General features: G+C 42.5%; 1 protein-coding gene across 2 annotated transcripts in view; it reads left to right on the top strand.

The window, feature by feature from the left end:
• Positions 1-26,378, top strand: part of cyb5a (cytochrome b5 type A (microsomal)) — a 53,880-nt gene that overhangs the window by 5,536 nt on the left and 21,966 nt on the right. For both annotated transcript variants that reach the window (XM_073051834.1, XM_073051824.1), the window contains exon 2: positions 22,391-22,519. In XM_073051834.1, the coding sequence (XP_072907935.1) occupies positions 22,391-22,519 (129 nt within the window). The remainder of the gene's footprint in view (positions 1-22,390; positions 22,520-26,378) is intronic.

Below are 26,378 nucleotides of genomic sequence, written 5' to 3'. Positions count from 1 at the left end.
TGGCCCATTTTGATAAGTATTCAAAAGATTTCTTGAACAAAAATTATATTGGGTTGGAATAGATTAATGATTTTAAAAGTCTTCTTTCGCTTAATAGGATAATTCCAATCACGTACATTCCAACTTGTAACATTTATCTGTTGAATTGCCATAAAAATTTTTTTATTTTATTTAACCCGTAAATGGATGCATACCAGTGCAGGCTAATCAAAACTGGTGGTGATAAGTACAACCATACACAGAATATGCATGCTCCGGAACTCTGTAATGGGGAAAAAAGATACCAAATAAAACTAAAGTTAATCTTACAACTAATCTTGTAAATCAAAACTAACCCCAAACCTCCCACCACCCCAAAAAGCACGAAATTTGGCAAAAAAAAGCTGAAATGCCACCCCATAAAGGAAAAAAAAGTGACTCCACAAGCTGCCCATTTTATAATAGTGGTTTTAAAAAGCTTTCCTTAATTCCTCCCCCCAGTTACAAAAAAGACAAGATAGGGCCCTGAAATAGAAAAGCCCTGCAAAGGGAAAAAATATTTTGCTAAATATAAAAAAGCAACACAACACCATATCAAGTCATGTTAACTGGTTCTTCTGCCCATTTACAGGCCTTGCTTCTAACTGATATATATGCAATTTAATTATCAATTTGCTTTGATGCCTTCCATTACTTTACAGAGTATTATTGTACTGAAACAATGTAAGGCTAGGTAATCACTAAAACATGGAACAGATTCCCAGCTGAAATGGTTAATAAAAGAGGACACAATTTTACGGTGATTAGAAGAAAGTATAGGGATCTCAGACATGTTCTTTTCCCTAGACCAGTGGGTACGTGGAGAGATCTACCGTGGGTAGTCATAGAGGCAGACTCAACAAGGACATTCAAGAAACTCCTAAATAGACTCAGTGACAGAGGAATAGAATTCTCTGCAGGACAGGAGCATTAAATTAATCACAAAATAAATTGAAAGGTAAGCAGAACAACATGGGTCAGAAGGCCAGCACTGTTCCGTTTTTCTCTACAACATCTAGCTCCCCATATCCAACATAAAAATTCAGAGAAAAAATGTTTATACTTTTTTAAAAACAAACACACTGGGGAATGCAAAACAATCTCCAAGGATGCCAAAATTATAAAGTTAAACAAAGATAGAAATACCTATGTAATCTCTAGTGAAGAAAAATCAGCACCACTTTCCATTTAACTGACATGCCCAATAAAAAACTTTTTTTTTAGAAAAAAATAATTATCTATCGACTAAACACTCCCAGCTATCTATAAGAAAAAAAACCTTATGAGCTATGAAAACTATTACATAATTAATGAAAAAGGAGAATAAAACAGATAATCAAACAGTCTGTCCGTTGTCTTAATTCACTCAGTAGACCAAACAGATTTTGAAAAGTCATTCATCATTCACATTGAAAGGTTCACATCTTCTTTAAATGGTTGATCAATCAAAGGACATCTTAAGCAAATCAAAAATATTCAAAGCTTATCTTTCTGAAAAAACGATTATTCAGCAGACCTAAAACTATTCAAACCTCGGCTGCAACCAGAATAGAGTTAATATAGTCCAACGCCTCTTTGGGGTCCAGAAAAACACGTGGGGTCGAATCTTTGGGAAATAATTTTAATTGAACCGGATATTGAAGTGACAGGAATAATCCCTTATCATAGGCTATCTTCATAGTTGGAAAGAATTTAGACCGCAGAGCCATAACCTCCCATGGATAATGTTGATAAAAATGAAGCTTGGAACCTTTAAGTTTAAAACCTTTTTGTTTCCTTGCATAGTTTATGATTCGGTGTTTAACTTTAAAACGAAGAAAGGAGATCAAAACTGACCTTAGTCTATCTTGGCGAGATGTTGCAGTAAAAATTCTAAATGCCCTTTCGATGTCGGGAGGTTGAGATAAAATATCCGAAAACAGAGAGTGAAACAGGTTAGCAAAATAGTCTAATAAATCTCCAGTCTCAGGTCCTTCCTTCAATCCAACAATTTGAATATTATTCCGACAAACTCTTGCTTCCAAATTGATAATCTTTTGTTGCGACTTCTCGAAACTCACTGATATTTCTGCATTTTGCCGCTTTGCCTCTTTAAGTTCAGAATTGAGAGAAATAATGTTTTCCTGCACAAATTGAAAACTCTCTCGTAACAATTTCATCTCAGAAGAGGTATCATCAAGTTTTACAGTGTTGTTGTCTATCTTCTTATTAAGACCTATCAACGAATATTCTAAACGTTTGACCCAGGCTGGTGTTTCCTCAGACTTTTTCCTCTTTCCCTTGCTGGATTCAGGAAGTTGCTTTCCACTTAAAGATTGTGACATAGTAACAACTATTCCCCTCTAAGATCTGACAAATAAAAGTTTAAAAATTCAAAGTTTAAACTGGGGAAAGGAAGAATTAACTGCAGCCACAGAGATCTGTGTGTCACTCCATTAGACAGTAGGCGGAGTCTCCCGAGCAGTTACACTTCTAAGCAAACTGTATGCTCTTGTATTCAGCCAAACTGGTACTTGGTTCTCATCTCATTTGCTTTAAAATACTGCTCAATTCATTCAGTATACATTCCTCTGTTACTGTTGTGCAATCGCATGTGTCTGGCTTTCCAGTGGAGCTAGCATGTAGTGTGTGTGTCGCTCTGGATAGTCATCTCGGATTTGATTTCAAACCACCTCATCACCACTATGTTTTGGCAACTCTTAGAAACTTTTAAAAAGAAAAGCTCGGGAGCTTGGGATAAATGTGTTTGTTTTACTTTAGTGAGGCGTGCACATGATGTGGTGGCATATTGTATGCGATTTGCTTACTTCATACATATAACCCATAATGAATTATGCAAACAAAGAATTCCTAAACAATATATTGACATTATTACTCAAATATTAATACATTATGCTTTCCCCCTCCAATCCCCGAGTGAGATCTGGCTCATGGTCCGCCAGCTTCTTCCTCCTGTAGTCAATAATCGGCTCTTTGGTTTTGCTGACATTGTGTGGAAGGTTGTACTTGAGGCACCATTCAACCAGATTTTCAGTTGTCCTCCAAGATGCCATTTCATCACCTCCTTTGATTCGGCCAATAGTAGTGGTGTCATCAGCAAACTTAAATATGGCATTGGAGCCGGTGGTGGTGGCATAGTGGTTAGCAGAACGCTTACAGTGCAGGCGACTTGGACTGCCTGTAAGGAGTTTGTACCGTCTCCATGTGACTATCTGGAATTGCTCCCACATTCCAAAGACCTGCCAGTTGGTAGGGTATTGTAAGTTGTCCGATGATGAGGCTGGGGTTAAATTGTAGGATTGCTGGGCAGCATGGCTCAAAGGGCAGGAAGGCCTGTTCCATGCTGTGCCACAATAAATAAATAAATAGTATTGTGTTGCCTTTAAGGCATTCATTTAGTTTATTATATTTTCACTTTAGTAATTTGTTTGTAATCGTTTTCTAGTTAAGGTTGTTGAAAGTAAATTTGTTGTCTGTGATATATCGCGGCATGCGATGACGTCACACCCGGTTTTGCTGTGTCTTGTGGGAAAATACCGGTTTGGAGAAACGGGAAGGAGGGGCTTGTGTGTGCAAGATCAGCACGAGAAAAGTTTTCTTTCTACGCACTAGAAACATCAGAGAAGCAATGCCGTAAGTTCATAAGATAATGGATATGTTGAAGTAAAAATGTTAACGCTGATCTTGTAAAAAGTAATGACGGTTGATAGTTTATGTTCTTTGTTATTTAAAGAGTTGTGGATAGTTTGTGTTGAAGTGTATTTAAAGACAGTCGATGGCGTAGGTAGATTCTGACTGTATGTTGCACTTTAATGTAATATAGTTGTTGTAGTTTTACTTCTGCAATTATTTATGATGTAAATGTGATGCCAAGAAGGAAACAAATACTGTATATATTTTGTATTGTTTTATCGACAGTTTTCACCACACATTAATGTGGAAGAGTGAACAGTAAATGGTTAATCTTACTGGGATCGCGCCTCATTGACCGGTTTATACTTGGTGTTTAGTTCAGAGTTTACACCTGTGCAAGAACACTGCAGTGAAAAGGCAGCATTACTAGGTGTTTCAAGTGCTACGATGGCATCACGATCCAACATCAAGTTGTTGCCATCCAGCGCCAGGAGCAGTAGGGCATCAACAAGTAAGACTGCCCACGCAAGAGCTAAAGCAGAAGCCGCTAAGGTGCGAGCATCATATGATGAACAGGTAGCAAAACTGAAAATGGAAAAGGCTGCCAGAGAAGCCGAAAACCAGTTGGAAAGGGTAAGGATAGAGTCAGAGTTAGAAGTGCTGATGCTACACCGAGAAGCCAAAGCTGCCAGGGTGGAAGCAGAGTTAATAGAAAATGCCAAAGAAATGCATGTTCTGGAAGAAGTAAAATCTACTTCAGAAAGGACCAGACTGGAACGCACTAGCAGCTACATCCGATCTCAAATGGATTTGAAGATTCGTTCTTCCTTTCCATACTTGTATGCTAATGTCCCACCTCACGAGGAGTCTCAGAGAGGCCCAATTGCATCGCATCCATCCGAGGAAGACAATTTACCCTTGCAACTCCGTGACGAATCCAAGAATGAAAGGGCTGATGACAAATACTTCTCGACACCAAACTTACCAGATTTGGCAAGAGAAGAGGCAAAGGCTGAATTCAGAACAGCAAATCCCATAACGAACGTACACCCTCAGTCATGTATCCGCCGACATATTCCGCCAGCCAGCATGCCACTTGCAACTGAACCCATGGCACAGTACTTAGCACGACGAGATCTCGTCACTTCAGGACTATACCAGTTTGACGATAAGCCTGAAAATGACCATACATGGTACTCCTCATTCGCCAACGCTATCCACGGAGTCCAGCTTGGAGCAACCCAAGAGTTGGACCTTATGACGAAATGGCTGGGAAAAGAATCATGCGAACAGGTGAGATGCATACGTTCAGTGTACATCAACAACCCCAAGCTAGCCTTACGCAAAGCATGGGAGAGACTTCGGGAGTGCTATGCGGCCCCTGAAATTATTGAAACGGCACTATTTCGACGCCTGGAAAATTTTCCTAATGTGTCAGCCAAAGACCACACTAAGCTAAGAGAGCTCGGAGATCTACTCATGGAGATTGAAGGCGCTAAAGAAGATGGCTATGTAACTGGCCTGTCATATTTAGATACTTCATACGGAATTAGACCAATCACGGACAAACTTCAATTTGGGCTGCAGGAAAGGTAGGTGTCTGTTGGCTCAGAGTACAAGGAAAAGAACGATGGTCGATTTCCTCCCTTTGAGTATTTCACTAGGTTTGTGTGCAAGGAGGCGAAGAATCGAAACGACCCTAGCTTCATGAGTCAAGGTAGCAGTACACTTCACACCAAGCCAGTCAAATCCACTTCGAATAATTTTAACATCAATAAACCTGTCGCAGTGCGTAAAACTGAAGTCTCTACAACTAACAATGACCCTAGCAAGAATTGTCCACAAACCCCACCCCCTCAAAAAATGCAGAACGTTTAGGAAAAAACCCCTTGAAGAGAGAATGACCCTTCTCAAGGAGAAAAATATGTTTTAAATGCTGTTCCTCTACCTCTCACCTTGCTAGAGAGTGTACGATCCCCGTGAAGTGCCCGGAATGTAATAGCACTAATCATGATGGGGCCATGCATCCCGGCCCATTACCACAAACCGACAAAGCTCCTTCACCCTCACAACAGGACGGCGGGGAGGGAGAGGCTCACTCCAGGACAACTGTTGTCAGCTCGAGCTGTACAGAAGTTTGCGGTCAAGCTCAGTCAAGCCATTCTTGTTCAAAGATCTGCCTCACTAAGGTGTACCCTGAGGGAGCCAAAGACAAGGCCATCAAAGCCTATGTAATCCTGGATGACCAGAGCAATCGCTCACTAGTCAGACCAGAGTTCTTTGACTTGTTCAACATTGAGAGTAATCAGTTCCCATACTACCTTAGAACTTGCTCAGGCAGCGTGGAAACATATGACAGGAAGGCAGAAGGCTTCCAGCTTGAGTGGCTGGATGGTAAAGTTGTCATCTGTCTCCCTCCACTCTTGGAGTGCAATGAAATTTTGAATAACCGCACTGAGATCCCGACGCCAAGTGCAGTGCTACACCAGCCACATCTCCACCACATTGCCAAGCACATCCCAGAACTGGATCCAAAAGCAGAAATACTCCTGCTATTAGGAAGAGATGTTCTCCAGGTGCACAAGGTTAGGCAGCAGGTCAATGGACCACACGACACCCCCTTTGCCCAACGCCTGGATCTGGGCTGGGTGGTGATAGGAGAAGTGTGTCTTGGCAACGTACACAAACCGACAGTTAACACACTCAAGACCAATGTGCTATAGAGTGGCCGCCATTCAATTTTTCAACCCTGCACAAGTTTCATGTGTATCAAGGAAGCACGACAAGGCTTTAACAAATGTAAAGTAACTGACAAGACGCCGGGACAGTCGGTCTTCGCTCAAACTGAGCATGATAATAAACTTGCTCCATCAGCACAAGACACCATCTTCTTAAAAATAATGGACACCAAGGTCTTCAGAGATGAAGCAAATAATTGGGTCGCCCCACTACCTTTCAGAGAACCACACCAGTGCTAGCCAAACAACAAAGAGCAGGCAGTCAAGCGGTTTACGTCCTTGCAAAAAACCCTGAAAAGGAAACCTGAGATGCAGCAACAATACGTAGCATTTATGGAGAAGATCTTCGCTAATGGATATGCTGAAGTAGCACCGCCACTGAGAGAAGGCGAGGAGTGCTGGTACTTCCCAACATTTGGAGTTTACCACCCACAAAAGCCCAATCAGATCAGGGTGGTCTTTGACTCCAGTGCTCTGGTATCTCCCTTAATGACGTGCTCCTTACTACAGGCCCTGACCTTAACAATACCCTTCTCGGGGTCCTGCTGCACTTCCGGAAGGAGAAGGTCGCGATCTTAGCGGACATCCAGCAGATGTTCCGTTGCTTCTTAATACAGGAGGGCCATCTCAATTTCCTCCATTTCTTATGGTACAAGGACAATGACATTAACAAGGAAGTCATTGAGTACTGGATGAAAGTCCACGTTTTCGGCAATAGTCCATCCCCTGCTGTGGCCATCTATGGGCTGCGAAGAGCCATCAGAGAGGGCGCACAGGAGCACGGCGACGACACCGTTAAGTTTGTAGAAAGGCACTTCTATGTCGACGACGGCTTGATATCACTACTGAAAGAAGACAAAGCAATTGATCTGCTCCGACGTACACAAGCCCCACTCGCTGAGTCAAACCTCCGCTTGCACAAGTTTGCATCAAACTGTCAGGCAGCAATGGAGGCCTTTCCACATGATGACTGTGCTCCGGCAATCAAGGACCTAGATTTAGATGGAGAAACCATACCCACACAAGGGAGCTTGGGTCTCCTTTGGGAGATTACGACTGACTCATTCACATTCTCCGTGCTGACTGCGATCAAGCCATTCACCTGCCGTGGAGTTCTCTCCACTGTCAACAGTGTTTTCAATCCCTTGGGTCTACTGGTGCCAGTTATGATCCAGGGAAGAGCCCTTCTCAAGGAACTTACCTCTGAGCTCTCCGACTGGGATACTCCCCTACCAGAAGACAAGCTAAGCAAATGGGAGGCTTGGAGAGATTCACTTCAAGATCTAAAACAGCTTCATATCCCATGTAGGTACACTGCGACCTCACTCACCGAGGCTGCGCACACAGAATTGTGCGTGTTTTCGGATGTGTCTACCAAGGCCATCGGCGCTGTGGCTTACTTGAAAGTAGTCGGGAAGGATGGTCGAGTTGAAGTAGGATTTGTAACTGGTAAGGCGAAGCTCACTCCTCAGTCTGAGCCGACAATTCCAAGGCTTGAACTGTGTGCAGCTGTCCTGGCTGTGGAAATGGCGGATCTTCTCCAGGACGAGCTAGACCTAGAGCTGGACGATATCAAGTTCTACACAGATAGCAAAGTAGTGCTTGGTTATATTTATAATGAATCAAAACGTTTCTACGTGTATGTTCATAACAGAGTTCAACGTATCCGCCTGTCATCAAAGCCCAAACAATGGCATTATGTACGTACCGAGGATAACCCTGCAGGCCATGCATCGAGATCCTTACCTGCATCCCGCCTGGCTCAGACATCCTGGTTCACCGGACCCCCCTTTCTGTATCAGCCACCAACAGAAAAAACTCAAATGAGCGAGACATTTGAGCTGATCGAACCCGAAAGAATCTCGCAAATTTGGCCGCAAGTACAAACAGGAGTCACCTACCTCGAAGAATCAATATGTACTAACGAACGCTTTCAGCGGTTCTCCACTTTGAATTCTTTAGTGAGAGGACTTGCATTCCTCATTCAATGGCCAGAATCACTGCCACATTCCCTAGTAGGGATGGACATGTCAGGAAGGTTGAGTTGAAAACTTATGACCAAGGTGATGTGAAAACTTGCCAAAGGCCAGTTGCAGAAGTCGTTCTAATTCTACCTAAGGACTGATTTAGAGACTGAAGTTTTGTATTATGTTCATTGTGACCTTACGAAGGTCAGGTGGGGAGTGTGTTGCCCTTAAGGCGTTCACTTAGTTTATTATATTTTCGCTTTAGTAATTTGTAATCGTTTTCTAGCTAAAGTTAAGGTTGTTGAAAGTAAATCCGTTGTCTGTGACATATCGCGGCATGCGATGATGTCACACCTGGTTTCGCCGCGTCTTGTGGGAAAATACCGGTTTGGAGAAACGGGAAGGAGGGGCTTGTGTTTGTAGGGTCAGTGCGAGAAAAGTTTTCTTTCTACGCACTAGAAACATCAGAGAAGCAACGCCGTAAGTTCATAAGATAATGGATATGTTGAAGTAAAAATGTTAACGCTGATCCTGTTTAAAAGTAATGACGGTTGATAGTTTATGTTCTTTGTTATTTAAAGAGTTGCGGATAGTTTGTGTTGAAGTGTCTTTAAAGCAGTTGATGGCGTAGGTAGATTCTGACTGTATGTTGCACTTTAATGTAATATAGTTGTTGTAGTTTTACTTCTGCAAGTATTTATGATGTAAATATGATGCCAAGAAGGAAACAAATACTGTATATATTTTGTATTGTTCTATCGACAGTTTTCACCATACGTTAATGTGGAAGAGTGAACAGTAAACGGTTAATCTTACTGGGATCGCGCCTCATTGACCGGTTTATACTTGGTGTTTAGTTCAGAGTTGACACCTGTGCAAGAACACTATAAGTATGAAGCAAACAGCAGGAGTCTAGGCACACAGCCGGACTGACGATGATTGTGGTGATGTTACCAATCCAAACTGACTGGGGTCTGCAAATCAGCAAATGAAAATCAAGTTGCACTAGGTGGTGGTGAATCTTAAGTCTTGAAGTTTCTTGATTAATTTTTATTTGGGGGGATATGATGGACCTGAGTGCTGCTCTATAGTCAATGAAGAGCTTCCTAATGCATCTTCACTGTCCAGGTGATCCAGAACTGAGTGAAGAGCCAATGGAACAGCATCTGCTGTTGACCTGTTGCAATGGTAGGTAAACTGGAGTGGATCCAAGTCAAACCTCGGGCAGGAATTGATGGTTTTCATGACTGACCTCTCAAAACACTTCAGTGGATGCAAGTGCTACTGGACAATGGTTATTGAGGCACATTGCCTCATTCTTGGGCACCGGTATGATTTGAAGCCTGCTTGAGGCAGGTAGGTATGTACCTCAGGCTAGCAAAGCGAGAGTTTAATGCCCCTGAACACTCTAGCCAGTTGATTAGCGCAGGTCTTCTCTGATTGGCCAGATGCTTTCTGTGGATTCACCCTACTGAAGAATGCTCTCAAGTGACAGAAGCTAGCAGGCAGCATAGTGATAAATACCCGGTTTTGTTTTGGTTGAACTAGAGACAAGCTACCTCAACTTCTCTCACTGTATGAAATTTCTAATTTGTAAAGGAACATTTATTTTCTTCCTGAAAGCTAATGTGGGTGTTAGGAGCAGGTACGCACTTTATAGGTTTTTGTCTTTTCAAGCACTTGGCTAGATAATAAACACGAGAAATTCTGTAGAAGCTCGAAATCCAGAGCCAGCCCACAAAATGCTGGAGGAACTTGGCTAGTCAGGCAGCATCTATGGAAATGAACAAATAGTCGATGCTTCAGGCTGAGACTCTTCTCCAGGATTGGAAAAGCAGAAGGAAGTTCCCAGAATAGAAGAGTAGTGGGATAGGGAAAGGGGACTTTCTAGAAGATGATGGGTGAAACCAGGTGAATTTCAAAGGGAAATGGAATCTAATGGGAGAGGAGAGTGAATCATGGGAGAAAGGGGGTAGGGGAGAGGAAGGACACCAGAGGGAGGTGATAGGCAGATGAGGAGAAGAGGTAGGAGACCAGAGTGGGGAATAGCGAGGAAGGGTGGGAATCTTTAAAATGCCCCCACTCTGAGAGTGGCCTCACCATGGCAAGTGACAAGGTTATGAGCCAACATGCTAGAATTGGGATGAGAACAGAAATTGTTGGCCACTGCAAAATTATGCTCTTGATGGGTGGGGCAGTGGTGCTCGATGCAGCAGTCCCCCAATTTATGTCGGGTTTCACCAATGTAGAGGAGGCTGCATCGGGAGCAACGGATACAATGATTTTGTATCATACAATGAAAAAACCTCAAAGATTTTTAGGTGAAGTGTTGCCTCACCTGGAAGGACTGTTTGAGGCCCTGAATGAGGGTAAGGGAGGAGGTAAATTGACAGGTGTAGCATTTCAGTCACATGCAGGGATATTAGTGGAAAGGGATGAGTGGGGAAGGGAATCATGAAGAGAGTAGTCCCTGCAGAGGGTGGGATAGGTATTGGAAGGTGAAAATGTATTTTGAGGTAGGATCCAGGTGAAGATGGTGGAGAATGATGTGCTGAATCCAAGGGCTCATGGACTGGTAAGTGAGGGTACTTGGTCCCCGTGACCTGCAACTGCATTATTCCTTCCCATCCATGTACTTACCCAAACTCGAATGTTGCAATCAAACCCATATGTACTACTACTGCTGGCAACTCATTCCACACTAGCACAATCCTGAGTGTAGAGGTTTCCTTAAATATTTCACTTTTAACCCATGACCTCTCGTTCTAGTCTCGCTCTACCTTACAGGGTAAATGCAGCAGCTTTTTTCCAATTGACCTCTCAATTTTGTAAACTTCAATCAAATCTTCTCTGTTTTCCAGCACTCCAGAGTATAAAGTCTTAACCTATTCAACCTTTCTCAATAACTTGGGTCTTCAAGTCCTGGCAACATCTCTGTACTCTTTCAGTCTTGAGGTATTTCCTGTAGGTGGGTAACCATAGCTGCTCACAACACTCCAAATTTGGCCTCACCAACATCTCATACAACTTGAACATTACATGCCAACTCTACTCAATACTTTGATTTATGAAGAGTAATATGCCAAAAGCCACTTGCAACCCTGCCTACCTGTGCTGTCACTTTTGACGAATTATGGACCTGCATTCCCAGATCCCCTTATTCTATCACACACTTGGTATTATGCATTCTAGTTGGGTAATGTGTATGTAAGGATAATATTAGACTGCAAAAAATTGAGTAAATCTGCTTCAATGATTGGGTTGAATCTGTGTTGCATAATTCCATTGAAGGAATCTGGCATTTTTGATTTGGAAAGGGATGCTTGCTTTAATCTGTATAAACTAGTTCCTACATGTTTTGGAGCAAGTGAGTGGGAGGTATTTCAATGGAGAATTTGAAAGTATCAGTCATCTTGAATGTTACAATTAAAATAAAGATTTGTGGGATACAGTTGTCTGTCAGAAACACTTTTTGTTCATTTAGTCAATCAAAATAATATAGTAGTTTACAATAAACTATTAGGAACTAATGCACAGTTCTATAGTACCATAATAGTTTTGGTAGTGTTCTAATTTTGTATTTCATAAATGCATAATTTATTATTCAGCTTAACAGCAATTCAAAGTAAATTTATTATCAACGAAACCCTGAGCTTCATTTTCTTGCAGGTGTTCTCTGTAAATACAGGAGACAATAGAATCAGAATGACAGCTACTATCCATTGTGCAAAAAAAAAGCTGTGCAATACATTAAAAAAATAAATATCAAGAACATGAGATGAGAAATTCTTGAAAGTGAGTCCATAGTTGTGGAAACAGTTGAGTGATGGGGTGAGTAAAGTTATCTGCTCTGGTTCAAGAGCCTGACATTTGAGGGGTAATAACTGTTCCTGAACCTGGCGGTATGGGTCCTGAAGCTGCTGTACCACCGACCTGATGGCAGCAGTGAGAAGAGAGGGTAGCCTGGATGGTGGAGTTCTTAATGATGACTGCTGCTTCCCTGTGCCAGTGCTCTGTAGATGTGCCCAAAGGTAGGGAGGATTATACCAGTGATGGCCTGGGCCATATCCACAATAGTCCAAACTTGCCACTTGGCACATGAATTGGTTCTCAGGATATCACAGCTAGACCCCTAGTATTTCACTTGGTCGCCAGACTTGGTCTGGCCCTCAGCAGGTTGTGGATCTTGTGCTTCATCTGGAGCTTCTGCTTGGAGAAGGCACTGAATGTATTGTGGGACCACACTCATCTATGACAGTTTTTCTAAAGTCCATAGCAACCAAGGTGTATTGGCTTAGATCCTCAGAGCCCTTGAACATGGCCCAATACACAGACCCGATGCAATCCTGTGGCCACTCCTCTGCCTCCTGCAGCCACCTCTTTCTCTGGACGCTCGCGCTTTGGCCTCTGCCTATACGCAGGTAGGAAGAGAACAGCCAACTGATCGGATTTCTTGAAATGGGGTCTGTGCATGGGAGTCCCTGATAGTGATTTGCAGGGTGTCAGGCTGATGGGGGCACTCAATACATTGAATACTAGCTTAATGTTTGTATTGTACTTTTTTAACTGCATGAAAATTTGGATAATTGAGGCAGCCACTTAATTGAGCCAAAGTGTCCTGGTCCTGATATGTCCCAATGAACCAGAATCCACAGTCTGAGAAAGTTAATGTTTATTTATTTTTTTGCAATGCTGAGTAATCATCCTACATTGTAGTTCACTGGAAAGGACTTTGAACTTGTTGTTTATTACACTTTGGATTTTAACTTTGATCTCTATTTTTAAATGTACTGCATTTGAATTCTTCACCTAGGTTCAGATTTTTGCTTTTATTAAAAAAAAGCGCCATTCCAGAGCCGTGTCTTTTCGATGAAGTTTTATTTTCACTCAAACTGTAGAACTGCGCAGTACAGCAACAGCTGTTTACTTCTAAGCTAAGCACTAGCCAAATGTAAACTTCCTCTCTTCCAGCACACACAATCTGTATCCCTCCATTCTATCTGCATTCGTGTGTCTGTCCAAAATCCTTTTAAATGCTACTATGATTTTTTTTTCCCCAGTTTCCACCTTTACCCAATGTGGTGATTTTTGTTTTTTTTTTTAAAAAGCAAACTTTACTTTCATCAGAACTTCAACTCTTTCCTGTATTGGGGTGTCCAGAATTGCACACCACACCCCAAGAGTGACCAACCAAAGTTTTAAATCACTGCAATTTGAATTCCCTGCTCTTTATTCTCAATGTCCCAACCAATAAAACACAAGTATGCCACTTTTCCTCATCTATCTACTGTGCTACATTTAGGGCATTATGGACTTGGACCCCAAGATCCTTCCGCTTGTTAATGCTCTTGGGGTCTTACCATTAACTGTATACTTGGTATTTGACTTCCTGAAGTGCATTCCTCATGGAACCCCAGATTAAACTATGTCCTCCATTTCCTTGCCCATATACTATATGCAACTAATCTTGCAGGGATAATGCTACACCTGTCCCCACACCTCCCCCCCCCCCCCACCCCCCTTACCACCATTCCGGGCCCCAGACAGTCGTTCCAGGTGAGGCAACACTTCACCTGTGAGTCTGCTGGAGTCGTCTATTGCATCTGATGCTCCCGGTGCGGCCTCCTCTACATCGGTGAGACCCGACGCAGATTGGGGGACTGCTTCATTGAGCACCTATGCTCTGTCCGTCACAATAGACGGGATCTCCCGGTTGCCACCCACTTCAACTCTGCCTCTCATTCGCATTTGGATATGTCCATACATGGCCTCCTCTACTGCCATGATGAGGCCAAACTCAGGTTGGAGGAGCAACACCTCATCTACCATCTGGGTAGCCTCCAGCCTGGTGGTATGAACATTGAATTCTCCAATTTCTGGTAATTCCCTCCCCCTCCCCCTTCCCAGGTCCCTCTCTGCCTCTCTCCCCTTTCAACTTTCTGCTTCTTTATCTCTACAGTTCTTTCATGCTTATCCCCTCCCTGCTTTATCTTTCCTCTGATTGGTTTTCCACCTGGTGCCTCTAGGCCCTACCCTCTCTCCATCTCTATTACTGGGCTTCGGTCCTCTCTCCGCCCCCCCCCCCCCCCATTTCTGATGAAGGCTCTCGCCCCGAAATGTTGGCTACTCTTTTCTCACGGATGCTGCCTGACCTGCTGAGTTCTTCCAGCGTTGTCTTCGCTTAGAATTTGATGGCTGCAACACACTCAACAAAAGTTGGGACAGAGTTAAAATAAGATTCAAAATGTGCACAGAATATTCAAGTAACACTGGTTTGGAAGACTCCACATTAAGCAGGCTAATTGGTAGCAGGTGAGGTATCATGACTGGGTATAAAAGTAGCGTCCATCAAAGGCTCAGTCTTTGCAAGCAAGGATGGGTCGTGGCCATCCCTTTGTGCCAAAATTTGTGAGAGAATTGTTAGTCAGTTCAAAAGGAACATTTCCTAACGAAAGATTGCAGAGAATTTAGGTCTTTCAACATCTACAGTACATAATTTTGTGAAAAGATTCAGAGAATTCAGAGACATCTCAGTGCGTAAAGGGCAAGGTCGGAAACCACTGTTGAAGGCACGTGATCTTCGAGCCCTCAGGCGGCACTGCCTAAGAAACCGTCATGCTACTGTGACAATTATAGCCACCTGGGCTCAGGAGTACTTCGGAAGACCATTGTCACTTAACACAGTCCGTTGCTGCATCCAGAAATGCAACTTGAAACTGTATTACGCAAGGAGGAAGCCATACATCAACTCTATGCGGAAACGCAGGCGAGTTCTCTGGGCCCCAGCTCATCTCAGATGGACCGTAAGACTGTGCTGTGGTCAGATGAGTCCACATTTCAGCTAGTTTTTGGAAAAAACGGGCGTCGAGTTCTCCGTGCCAAAGATGAAAACGACCATCCTGATTGTTATCAGCAAAAGGTGCAAAAGCCGGCATCTGTGATGGTATGGGGGTGCATCAGTGCCCACAGCATGGGTGAAGGTACCATTGACTCTGAGGCATATATTAGGATTTTAGAGAGATATATGTTGCCGTCAAGGCGACGTTTCTTCCCGGGACGTCCATGCTTATTTCAGCAGGACAATGCCAGACCACATTCTGCACGGGCTACAACAGCGTGGCTTTGTAGACACAGAGTGCGTGTGCTTGACTGGCCTGCTGCCAGTCCAGATCTATCTCCTATTAAAAATGTATGGCGCATCATGAAGAGGAGAATCAGACAACGGAGACCACGGACTGTTGAGCAGCTGAAGTCTTGTATCAAGCAAGAATGGACAAAATTTCCAATTGCAAATCTACTACAATTAGTATCCTCAGTTCCAAAATGATTAAAAAGTGTTATTAAAAGGAAAGGTGATGTAACACAATGGTAAACGTGCCTCTGTCCCAACTTTTGTTGAGTGTGTTGCAGCCATCAAATTCTAAATTTGTGTATATTTACAAAATACAATTAAGTTGTTCGGTAAAACTATTGAAAATCTTTTCTTTGTACTTTTGTCAGTTAAATAAAGGTTCACATGAATTAGCATATCATAGATTTTTGTTTTTGTTGCATTTTGGAAATTATCCCAACTTTTCTGGAAATGGGGTTTGTAAATCCAATAGCCATAATGGAAAACAGCAACAAAGCAAAAAGCTGGTGTGAAAAAGACGACAAATTTTGCAAATATGGGGGGGGGGGGGGAATAATATTAAGCAATTACTATCAAACACGAGATAGTCTGTGAATGTGAGCCCTTGGGTTGTTGGAACTCTTCAGTGGTGGCAGAGTGAAGTTATCCCCTCTGGTTCAAGAGATTGATAGTTGAGGGGTTGCAACTTAGACTCCATCTGATGGAGGAGAAGTATCCTGTATCTTCTGACTGATGGTAGCAGTGAGGAGAGCACAGACTTGGGTGCTGGGGGTCCCTGATGATGAATGCTGCTTTCCTCCAACAATGCTCAATGTAGATGTGCTTAATGGTAATGAGAGTTTTACCCACGATAGATTGGGCTGTACCCACTGTTTTTGTAAGATTTTCCATTCACTGGCATTGGTGTTTCCATACCAGGCTGTGATGCAGACAATCAACATACTCCACCAAAACATCTTTTGAAGTTTGTCAGAGTTTTAGATGACATGCTGAGTCTTCAGACTTCTAAGGAAGTAGAGGCACTGTTGTGTTTCTGCATGCTGGACCCATGACTGGTCCTCTGAAGTAGTAACCCTGACAAAATTCGTTGCTGACCCTCTCCACCTCTGATCCTCTGATGAGGACTGGCTGACGGATCTTTGGTTTCCTCCTCCTGAAGTCAATAATCAGCTCTTTGGTCTTTCTGACATTGACTGCGAGGTTGTTGTGGCACCATTCAGCCAGAATTTCAATCTTCCTCCTAAATGCTGGTTTATCACCACCCTTTGATTTGGCCTACAACAGTTTCATCAGCAAACTTAAATATAACATTGGAACTGTGCTTAGCCACCCAATCACAAGTGTAGAGGAAGGGCTAAGCACACAGCCCTATGGTGCACCTGTCCTGATGGAGATTGTGGAGACGTTGTTGTCAATCTGAACTGACTGGGCTCTGCAAATCAGCAAATCAAAGATCCAATTGCACAAGGGGGCATTGAGCCCAAGGTCCTGAAGCTTATTGATTAGTTTTGGGGGATGATAGTATTGAACGCTAAGCTGTATTCAATAAAGCGCCCCCTGATGTATGCTTCTTTGGTATCTAGATGTTACAGGTGTTTCATTAGGCATGATCATTCAAGAATCACTAGGTTTTGGTGGTTCCAGAAGACAGGAAAATTGCAAATATCCTTCCACTCTAAGGGAGAGAGGCAGAAGAAAGGAAATTTTAGGCCATTTAACCTGCTCTCAGTGGTTGGAAAGATGCTGGAGTCTATTGAGGATGAGTCCGCATGGTTTTCTAAAGGGGAAATCTGGCCTGACAAATCTGGTGGCATTTTTTGAGGAGACGGACAGAACAGACAGAGGAAAGTCAGTGCATGATGTTCATTTGGATTTTCAGAAGGCCTTTGACAGTATGAGGCTGCTTAACAAGATGAGGAAAGAGAGTAGCATGGTTATCAAGTGGGCTGACTGGCAGGGGTAGTGGGGGAAAAACGGAGCCCATGCTGACTGCTGGTGACTAGTGGTGTGTCATCAGGACTGGTGATAGTACTGCTTCTTGTATGTCAATGATTTTGATGAAGGAATTGATGACTTTGTGATCAAGTTTGCAGATAGTTGGGAGGGGCAAGTAGTGTCTGCAGAAAGACTTGGACAGATTGGAGGAAAGGGGAAAGTGGCAGATGGAATATAATGTAGGGAAGTGCATGGCCATGCACTTTGGCACAAGGATTAAAGGTATGGACTATATTCTAAAAGAGGATAAAATTCACAAATCAGAGGTGCAGAGGAATTTGGGAGTTGTTGTGCAGAATTTCTTGAAGGTTAACTTGCAGATTGAGTCAGTGGTAAGGAAGGCAAATGCAATGTTGGCATTAATTTTGCGAGGACTAGAATACAAAGCCAAGAATATGATGCTGAGTCTTTATAAGACATTGGGCCGATCACACTTGGAGTGTTGTGAGCACCTTGTCTAAGAAAAGATGTGCTGATATTGGGGAGGGTCCAGAGGAGGTTCCCAGGAATGATCCCAGAAGGTGAAAGACTTAACATCTGAGGAGTATTTGATAGCTGTGGGCCTGTACTTGGAGTTTAGAAGAATGAGAGAGAATCTCAATGTAATCTATCGAATATATTTAAAGATCTGGGTAAAGTGCATGTGGAGAGGATGTTTCCTATACTGTAGTGGGGGGAGCCTAGGATCAAAAGGGCATAGTTTCAGCGGAGCATCCATTTGGAGCAGAGATGAGGAAAATTTTCTTTAGCCAGTGGGGGTCTGAATCTGGACTTTGTTACCACGGACAGCTGTGTAGGCCAAGTAATTGGATATATTTAGGGTGGGGGTTCCTGATTAATCAAGGTGTCAAAGGTTATGGGGAGAAGGCAGGAGAATGGGGTTGAGAGGGATAATAAATCAGTCAGGAGCAGACTCAATCGGCTGAATGGCCTAATTCTGCTTCTATCTTGTGGTCTTTTTCAGAACTCTGAGGTATAGTCCGCTTGGTTCAGGTGACTTGTCTATTTTCAGACCTTTGAGCTTCTCAAGCACCTTCACTTGAGTTTGTGGTGTACTACTAGTGTCTTCCGCAATGACGGCTGGCACAAAATAGTTAAAGTTTGTCTTGTTCCCCATTACTGCCTCTCCAACATCATTTTCTAGTGGTCCAATGTACATCTTGCCTCTTGCTCTCTATATACAGTTGGCCCTCCTCATCCGTGGGGTATTGGTTCTGGGATCCCTCGCGGATACCAAAATTCGTGGATGCTCAAGTCCCTTATTCAACCTGTTTCAATCCGGTGGACCTTAAGACCCAGCGGAACCCCAGACCTTATTTAACCTGTCTCAGTGCGGTGGACATTAGGACCTGGCGGTAGAGATCTGAATCCTCAGTGTTTCTGTTCGCGAAAATAATCACGAACACGATTGAAAATAAAGTGGAAATAATAGTGATTGGAAAGAGGTGAAACGCCATTGGTCATTGTAAAAGTGTTAGGCTACAGTCGGTCAACGATTGGAATAATTTTAAAGGATAAAATGAGAAAGGCTTTGCCCCGATGAAAGGTACAATTATTCCTAAGCAACGCAGTGGTTTAATTATTGGGTTTTCGGTTTTTGATCCTCCACATCAACCCAGCATGGTGGAGAACGCACTCGAGAGTGATCTATCCCAAGAACTTCCGTTCCCGAGCCCAGCACTGAAACATATGTTCTTAAGTGTTTTATATGCATAGAAAGGTAAAATATATACTATATACTAAGACAAATATTTGACTAACTGATGCTAAGTAATACCGGATGTACCTGTTCTGACTTAATTAGTAAGAGATCTTCCAATTTATTTTATTTTTTTTTAATCCTGATCCACGATAACCCAAGCACATCCTCCCGTATACTTTAAATCATCTCTAGATTACTTATAATACCTAATACAATGTAAATGCTATGTAAAATGTTTGTTATACTGGATTGTTTAGGGAATAATGACAAGGAAAAAAGTCTGCACGTGCTCGAATAACAAATGCTGGAAGAGCACTTCTGGGTTTTGGCGATTCGCAGTTGGTTGAATTTGCACATAAGGAGGGCCGACTGTATCTGGAAAAAAAATTGCTATCCTCTTTGATATTTTTGCTAGCTTACCTTCATATTTCACTTTGTGCCTCCTTATGGTATTTTTAGTTGCCTTCTGTTGGTTTTTAAAAGTTTCCCCGATTCTAACTTCCCATTAATCTTTGCTATATTATATGCCCTCTTTTGCTTTTATGCTATCTTTGACTTGTCATAGAATACTACTTTATCTTTGGGATGTATCTGTCCTGTGCCTTCTGAATTGCCCCTAGAAACTCCTCCATTGCTGTTCTGTCATCAGCCCTGCTAGTGTCCCCTTTGGCCAGCTCACCTCTTCATGTCTCCAATTCCCTTTACTCCACTGCAACACATGGGAGGCAGTGATCCTTTACCTTGAACTCCCTAATCAAATCTGGTTTATTATGCAACAACCAATCCTGAACTGCCTTTTCACCAGCTGGCTCAACTACAAGTTTCTTTTTAAAAAGCCATCTCGTAAACATTGTACCAGAGGATCCAGCACCAACCTGATTTCTTCACCACCCCCAACCTACCTGCATATTTGAAATCCCTCATGCATTGCCATTATTGCATGCCTTTTCTATTTCCTATTGATATTTGTTTCTCACATCCTGGCTACTGTAGTATTTCTCACATTCTCTCTCCCCTGCCTTGTTTTAAAATTTCTCTTTTGCATGATGAAATAAATTGCTTTGTTGAGCATTAACCCAAAGGGCAGAGGGATAGAGTTAAAACAGAAGTAAAGTTGCAAAGATGATCAGCCCTATTGGATGAAAAAGCTTGCCTGAGGGGCTGTTTGGCCTCTTACTGCTTTCTACTTTGTTGATTTTAATTCTTTAAAATTGCCGCCTCTAATTTAATGCAAGGGTGCACACAAAGCTAAACTGGCAGTTTTGTTGCTTTCCCATGTACTGTCTGATTTTCATATTTTGGTGCAACTGTGAAGCCTAGAAATTCTATAACCACCTAGTAACTAATTCTGTGAATGTATTCACTTAGTCCCACTGCATTCTAGCTGTACAGGGTCCATGTTCAATGAGACCTTTTGTCTTTTTTGTATCAGAAATAAAAGTGTAGCATTTCCTGAATTTATTTTGGCTTGCTGGTTTGATTTTAAATCAAGTCAAGTCACTTTTATTGTCATTTTGACCATAACTGCTGGTACAGTGCATAGTAAAAATGAGAACGTTTTTCAGGACCATGGTGTTACATGACACAGGACAAAAACTAGACTGAACTACGTAAAAAAACAACACAGAAAAAAAAAACTAGACTACAGACCTTCCAGGACTGCATAAAGTGCACAAAAACAGTGCAGGCATTACAATAAATAATAAACAGGACAATAGGGCAGTAAGGTGTCAGTCCAGGCTCTGGGTATTGAGGAGTCTGATAGCTTGGGGGAAGAAACTGTTACATAGTCTGGTCGTGAGAGCCCGAATGCTTCGGAGCCTTTTCCCGGATGGCAGGAGGGAGAAGAGATTGTATGAGGGTTGCGTGGGGTCCTTCATAATGCTGTTTGCTTTGCAGATGCAGTGTGTAGTGTAAATGTCCGTGATGGCGGGAAGAGAGACCCCGATGATCTTCTCAGCTGACCTCACTATCCGCTGCAGGGTGTTGCGTTCCGAGATGGTGCAATTTCTGAACCAGGCAGTGATGCAGCTGTTCAGGATGCTCTCAATACAACCCCTGTAGAATGTGATGAGGATGGGGTGTGGGAGATGGACTTTCCTTAGCCTTCACAGAAAGTAGAGATGCTGCTGGGCTTTCTTTGCTATGGAGCTGGTGTTGAGGGACCAGGTGAGACTCTCCGCCAGGTGAACACCAAGATATTTGGTGCTCTTAACGATCTCTACCGAGGAATGAGAAATGAAGCTCAGCACCAGGTTTTGATCTGACCAGTGTAGAGCGTGTGCCATGTATCCAGGCATGAGTTGGTCCTAGTCATAAAGATGCAAAATAAAAAGAATGTTGGTAACACCTGGGCCAGGTGACACATCTATATTTTAAAAGGAAACCAATTTAACATTTCAGTAAAGGGGCCCTTTATCAGAAGTAAAAAGGAAAATCTGTATTTTTCAGTAGTAAATAACATGGGGGAGGAATGTGTAGATTGAAGGGATTATCACTGACTGGGTGAGACCTAGTGTAGGTATTGAAACACATTGGGATTATTGTTGGGAGTAGGCAGTTTAAATGGTTCTGCATGGAGTAGATGGACTGAAGGACCTGTTTTTGTGCTGTGCTTCTCTGTGATTCTATTATGCTTTCTGTATTATGCCTTGCCAAGAACAAGGCTGTGGGACATGCCAGCCCCAATTTCCTTTTGGTCTACCCATCCACTCTTCCTGTTCTCCTCAGCCTCCCTCCCCACCCCCCGTTGAAAACTAATTTATTCCTTGAGCTCAAAACAACAAATGCTTCTTTTCACAGATGCCGCCTGATCTGTTAAGTATTTCTTTGTTTTTTGATTTCAAATTTCCAGTATCTGCAGTTTTCTTTGTTGCCAAGGAATGGGACCTAATCTTTCTCAAGCAGATACAAGTACTGCTGGTGCCTTCTTTTTTTGCAATAAACTTAAATGGGAGTCATGGGGGAGTTTCCTCCACTCTCTCCCAACCTTCAATTGGATGTCATTGGGGTGGAGTGGAATGCTTTTGGTCCATCATTAACCTGTTTTGAGCGATTGATACTTTTTATTTTGATGCCAGAACAAGAATTTGCAAAACAGTTTTTAAAAAGTCTTTGGGAAAACTTGAAGGGGATGTAGAAGTGAGACTACAAGTACAGATCACTCTGCTAAGCATCCAATTCAAATCCATTTCATGTCTTGCAGCATCCAGGTGGTGAAGAAGTGCTGAAAGAACATGCAGGAGATGATGCTACAGAAGTCTTTGAAGACGTTGGGCATTCTACTGATGCACATGAAATGACCAAGCAGTACCTCATTGGAGAGCTTCACCCTGTGAGTTCTTTAACAATATCTGAAGCAAAAGTGTTGATCATTGCATATTTAAATATTGTTCAATTTGTGTGGGATATCATGTTGAAAGCATCCAATGACGTAGAGAAAAAGAAATTAGAAGGGTATTCCTTGCTGGTCAAAGTTTAAGGGGAGAATGTGAAGATTAAGAATGGTCCCAAAATAAATCTTGGCTAATCGAATGAACTGACAGCAGTGACGATGCAAAGTGGGGTGATGTGCTATATGGAAGGTGATGCACCATCAATAACTCTCCGAGACGTGAGGCGAGATATTGGCTTTTATTGACTGGAAGAAAGAACAAGCAGCAATTGATCGCCATGCTACATCCTGGAGACTGAGAGGCAGGGCTCAGGCCCCAATCGCCTTTATACCAGGGTCTGTGGGGAGGAGCTATGGTCAGTGGGAGGAGCCACAGGAGCAGTCAGCAGCGTGGGGGGGGGGGGGGCGTGTCCAGACAGGTATATGTAGTTCACCACAGAAGGCAAATGCTTTTTGAAAGCTGTATTAGTGACCAGGACGACACAGAAGTAACATGAATCTTGGATGCAAAAATAATGTATTTAATTTCGAGTGATTGAAGCTAGGAGTTTGTGGTCCACTCACGGCAGATTTTGAAGTTAAGTGCGAGTTGCTAATAAAGTGTTTGGAATAGCTGGTCTACACAAGATGAACAAGAGTATAGTAAGGAGAACTTGAGAATCTAGGGTTAAGAGTAATAGCGATGAGCTATTCAGCTGAGTTCTATTTCTCTAGACCAGAAGCTGTGGGTGAAGGGGAATTCCTTTGGCCAAGGTTATCAAATGCAGTTGAGATTTCAGACTTGTTACTCTTGGAATACCCATTGTACTTGATAGGCAAACTACCTTTACACTCATTGCTTGCTTGATGTTTTCATGTGCTTCTTTAAGAGAAAATTAAATCTAGATTCAAGTTCACAACCTACTCCAGAACCTCTCGCAACTGTCTTGACTATATTAAGTTGTTGTTCTCTTTGTTAGTTTTGCTAAACAGGGTATTTGCAAGGATATATCTAAGGATGTGAATACAATGTATTGCTTTTCTGAAACACTGGAAGTCTGGCCTCCAACATCTACAGAGCAACATCCCACAAAAGTGGTCCAATAGTTTGGTTATTCAGTGACTGTTGTTTCTGAAGGAGGGGAGAGATAACAAAGTTGGTCACAACAAGGGGAATTTTGTATCCATCAAATTAAGCAGTGTCAATTTATAATTTGAAGCAAAAAAGAGCAAATGTGCCATGCCCCTGTGCTGGCTTGCAGTCTGGTTACCTGCCCTCTAGAAGTATTTTCTGCAATCACATAGATACTTTATGGAGCCCACAGGAAAAGGAAATTGGCGTCACAGTAGCATTACAAATGCACAGATATACAAATTGTCAGATGTAAGAAAGAATCTTCTTTTTTAAAAGTTACCTCAAACAGTCTAACAGCAGGGAGTCATCACTTCCCCAGCTATAGGTTGGTTCATTATAGAGCCTAATGGCCGAGGGTAAGAATGACCTCACGTAACACTCTTTGGAGCAGCACAGGTGTCTTGCATTATTACTAAAAGTGCTCCTTTGAACAACCAAGGTGTTATGCAGGGCGTGAGAAATATTGTCTGGAATTGCCAGGATTTTCCATAGGGTCCTTTGTTCTAACACAGCATCCTGTGTGTTCACTTTGACTCCTATAACAGAGACGGTCTTTCTAATCAGTTTATTGAGTGTGTTGGCAACACCCGTGTTGATGCCATTGTCACAGCACATCACTGCATAGAAGATTGTACTGGTGTTAACAGACTAGTAAAACGTGTGAAGGAGAGGACTGCATACTCCAAAGGGCCTCAGTCTCCCCAGAAGTAGAGACGACTCTGGCCCTTGTACACAGCCTCTGTATTGGTGCTCCACTCAAGTCTGTCATCTAAGTGCACCCCCAGTTACTTGTAGGTCCTTATCACATCAATGTCCTCACCGTCCATAGTAACAGGGAGCAGTGCAGGCTTTGTCTTAAAGTCCTTCACCATCTCCTTTATCAAATGAAGCTGGAATCAGAATCAGGTTTATTATCACCGGCATGTGACGTGAACTTTGTTAACTGAGCAGCAGCAGTTCAATGCGATACATAATCTAGCAGACAGAGAAAAATAAAATAAAATAAACATAAACACATAATCAATTACATATATTGAATAGATTTTTTTAAATGTGCAAAAACAGAATATTGTATATATTTTTTTTAAAAGTGAGGTAGTGTCCAAAGCTTAAAGTCCCTTTAGAAATCAGATGGCAGTGGGGAAGAAGCTGTTCCTGAATCACTGAGTGAGGTTTCTGTACCTCCTACCTGATGGTAACAGTGAGAAAAGGGCATGCCCTGGGTACTGGAGGTCCTTAATAATGGACACTGCCTTTCTGAGACACCACTTCCTAAAGAGGTCCTGGATATTTTATAGGCTAGAACCCAAGATGGAGCTGACTAGATTTACAACCCTCTGCAGCTTCTTTTGGTCCTGTGCAGTAGCCCCTCCTTACCAGACAGTGATGCAGCCTGTCAAAATGCTCTCCATGGTACAACTTGTTACGTACCCGTGACACGTGACAGTGGTACCCTTGTCACGTGACTGGGGTTGAAGTTATACTGGACTTGAGGTAATGGTCTTGTGATGGTGGAGTGACGTCATTTTCCCGCCAGTAGAGGTCATGTGACAGGTTTTTTTTACAGGGTATAAAAGGAAGACCCTCCCTGTCAGGTGGGGCAGTTCGTGGCGGGATTTGCCAAGCTGACTTCATGTCCCTGCGTGATTTAATGTGATGACGCAGTTTAGTTGAAAAATGAAGTTTTATATAATGCCTAAAGTTTAAAAGGTCATTGCCAGCAGTTTCTTTGCTGGTGGAGAGTGAAGATAAGAATTTGGAAGATAAAGATCGAAGAGAATCGATTTTCGACGGTGGAAAGTTCGACCTTGTGTGATCCTCATTCGGAAGGATTTCGTTGACTGTTCTCGTGTTAATCTCCGCTGGGATAGCGGGAGATTGAGAATAGTGTGGAAAGAAGGTCAGTTCCTTTAAGCCGTTATATTTCATAAAATTCTTCGTGGGAAAGTTCGACGCTGGGAATCGAAGGACATTGACGTGGAAGAGAATTTAAATCGCTTTAAAAAGTCTCTCCTTTTAAAAGGACTGTGAGCTTTTGAACTTTCGGCATACCGCTTTAAAGAACTGTTTTTTTCCAATACCGCTTTAAGAACTGTTATGCTGCAACGCTATTAAGAACTGTGAATCTGCCGCACAGCAGCTGAATTCCGGTTGAGCTAGTGCTTGTTTTCTTTTGGGGGGGTTTGTTTTCAGTGTGTAATAAACGTGTTATTTGTTATAAAAACCCTTGACTAACTCATATATATTTATTGTTGCCTGAATACGTAACATAATTATGGGGGCTGCGTCCGGACTTGGATCGTTTGAGTTAAATGCTTGTTAACTTTTGAATCGGTGTTTTGGTAATGGGGAATACTCGATTCTTTTGTTTGATTGGCTTTTAAGTGGTATTCGGCAACGATGAATATTGATGAGTTTCTGGATTCGCCAGCCGCGGATTTGTTAGCGAAGGCGAAAACATACTGAAGTATCTGAGATTGCTAATAGATTGCAACTTAAAGGTATTTTGGCGACTACATCAAAAGCTGTAATACAGAGAAAAATCGCATCACATTTTGTGGCTTCGGGTGATTTTGATGAATCGATTTTAGAATCGTTTCCAATAAGTAATCTGGAGATGCAGTTGCAAATCGAACAAATGATGTTAGAGCGGTGTAAGTTAGAGGCTGAACAGAAGCAGAGAGA

Source organism: Hemitrygon akajei, chromosome 1 (genome assembly GCF_048418815.1).
Source record: "Hemitrygon akajei chromosome 1, sHemAka1.3, whole genome shotgun sequence".
Taxonomy (NCBI): Eukaryota; Metazoa; Chordata; class Chondrichthyes; order Myliobatiformes; family Dasyatidae; genus Hemitrygon; species Hemitrygon akajei.
This window is presented reverse-complemented; position numbering and strand designations above follow the sequence as displayed.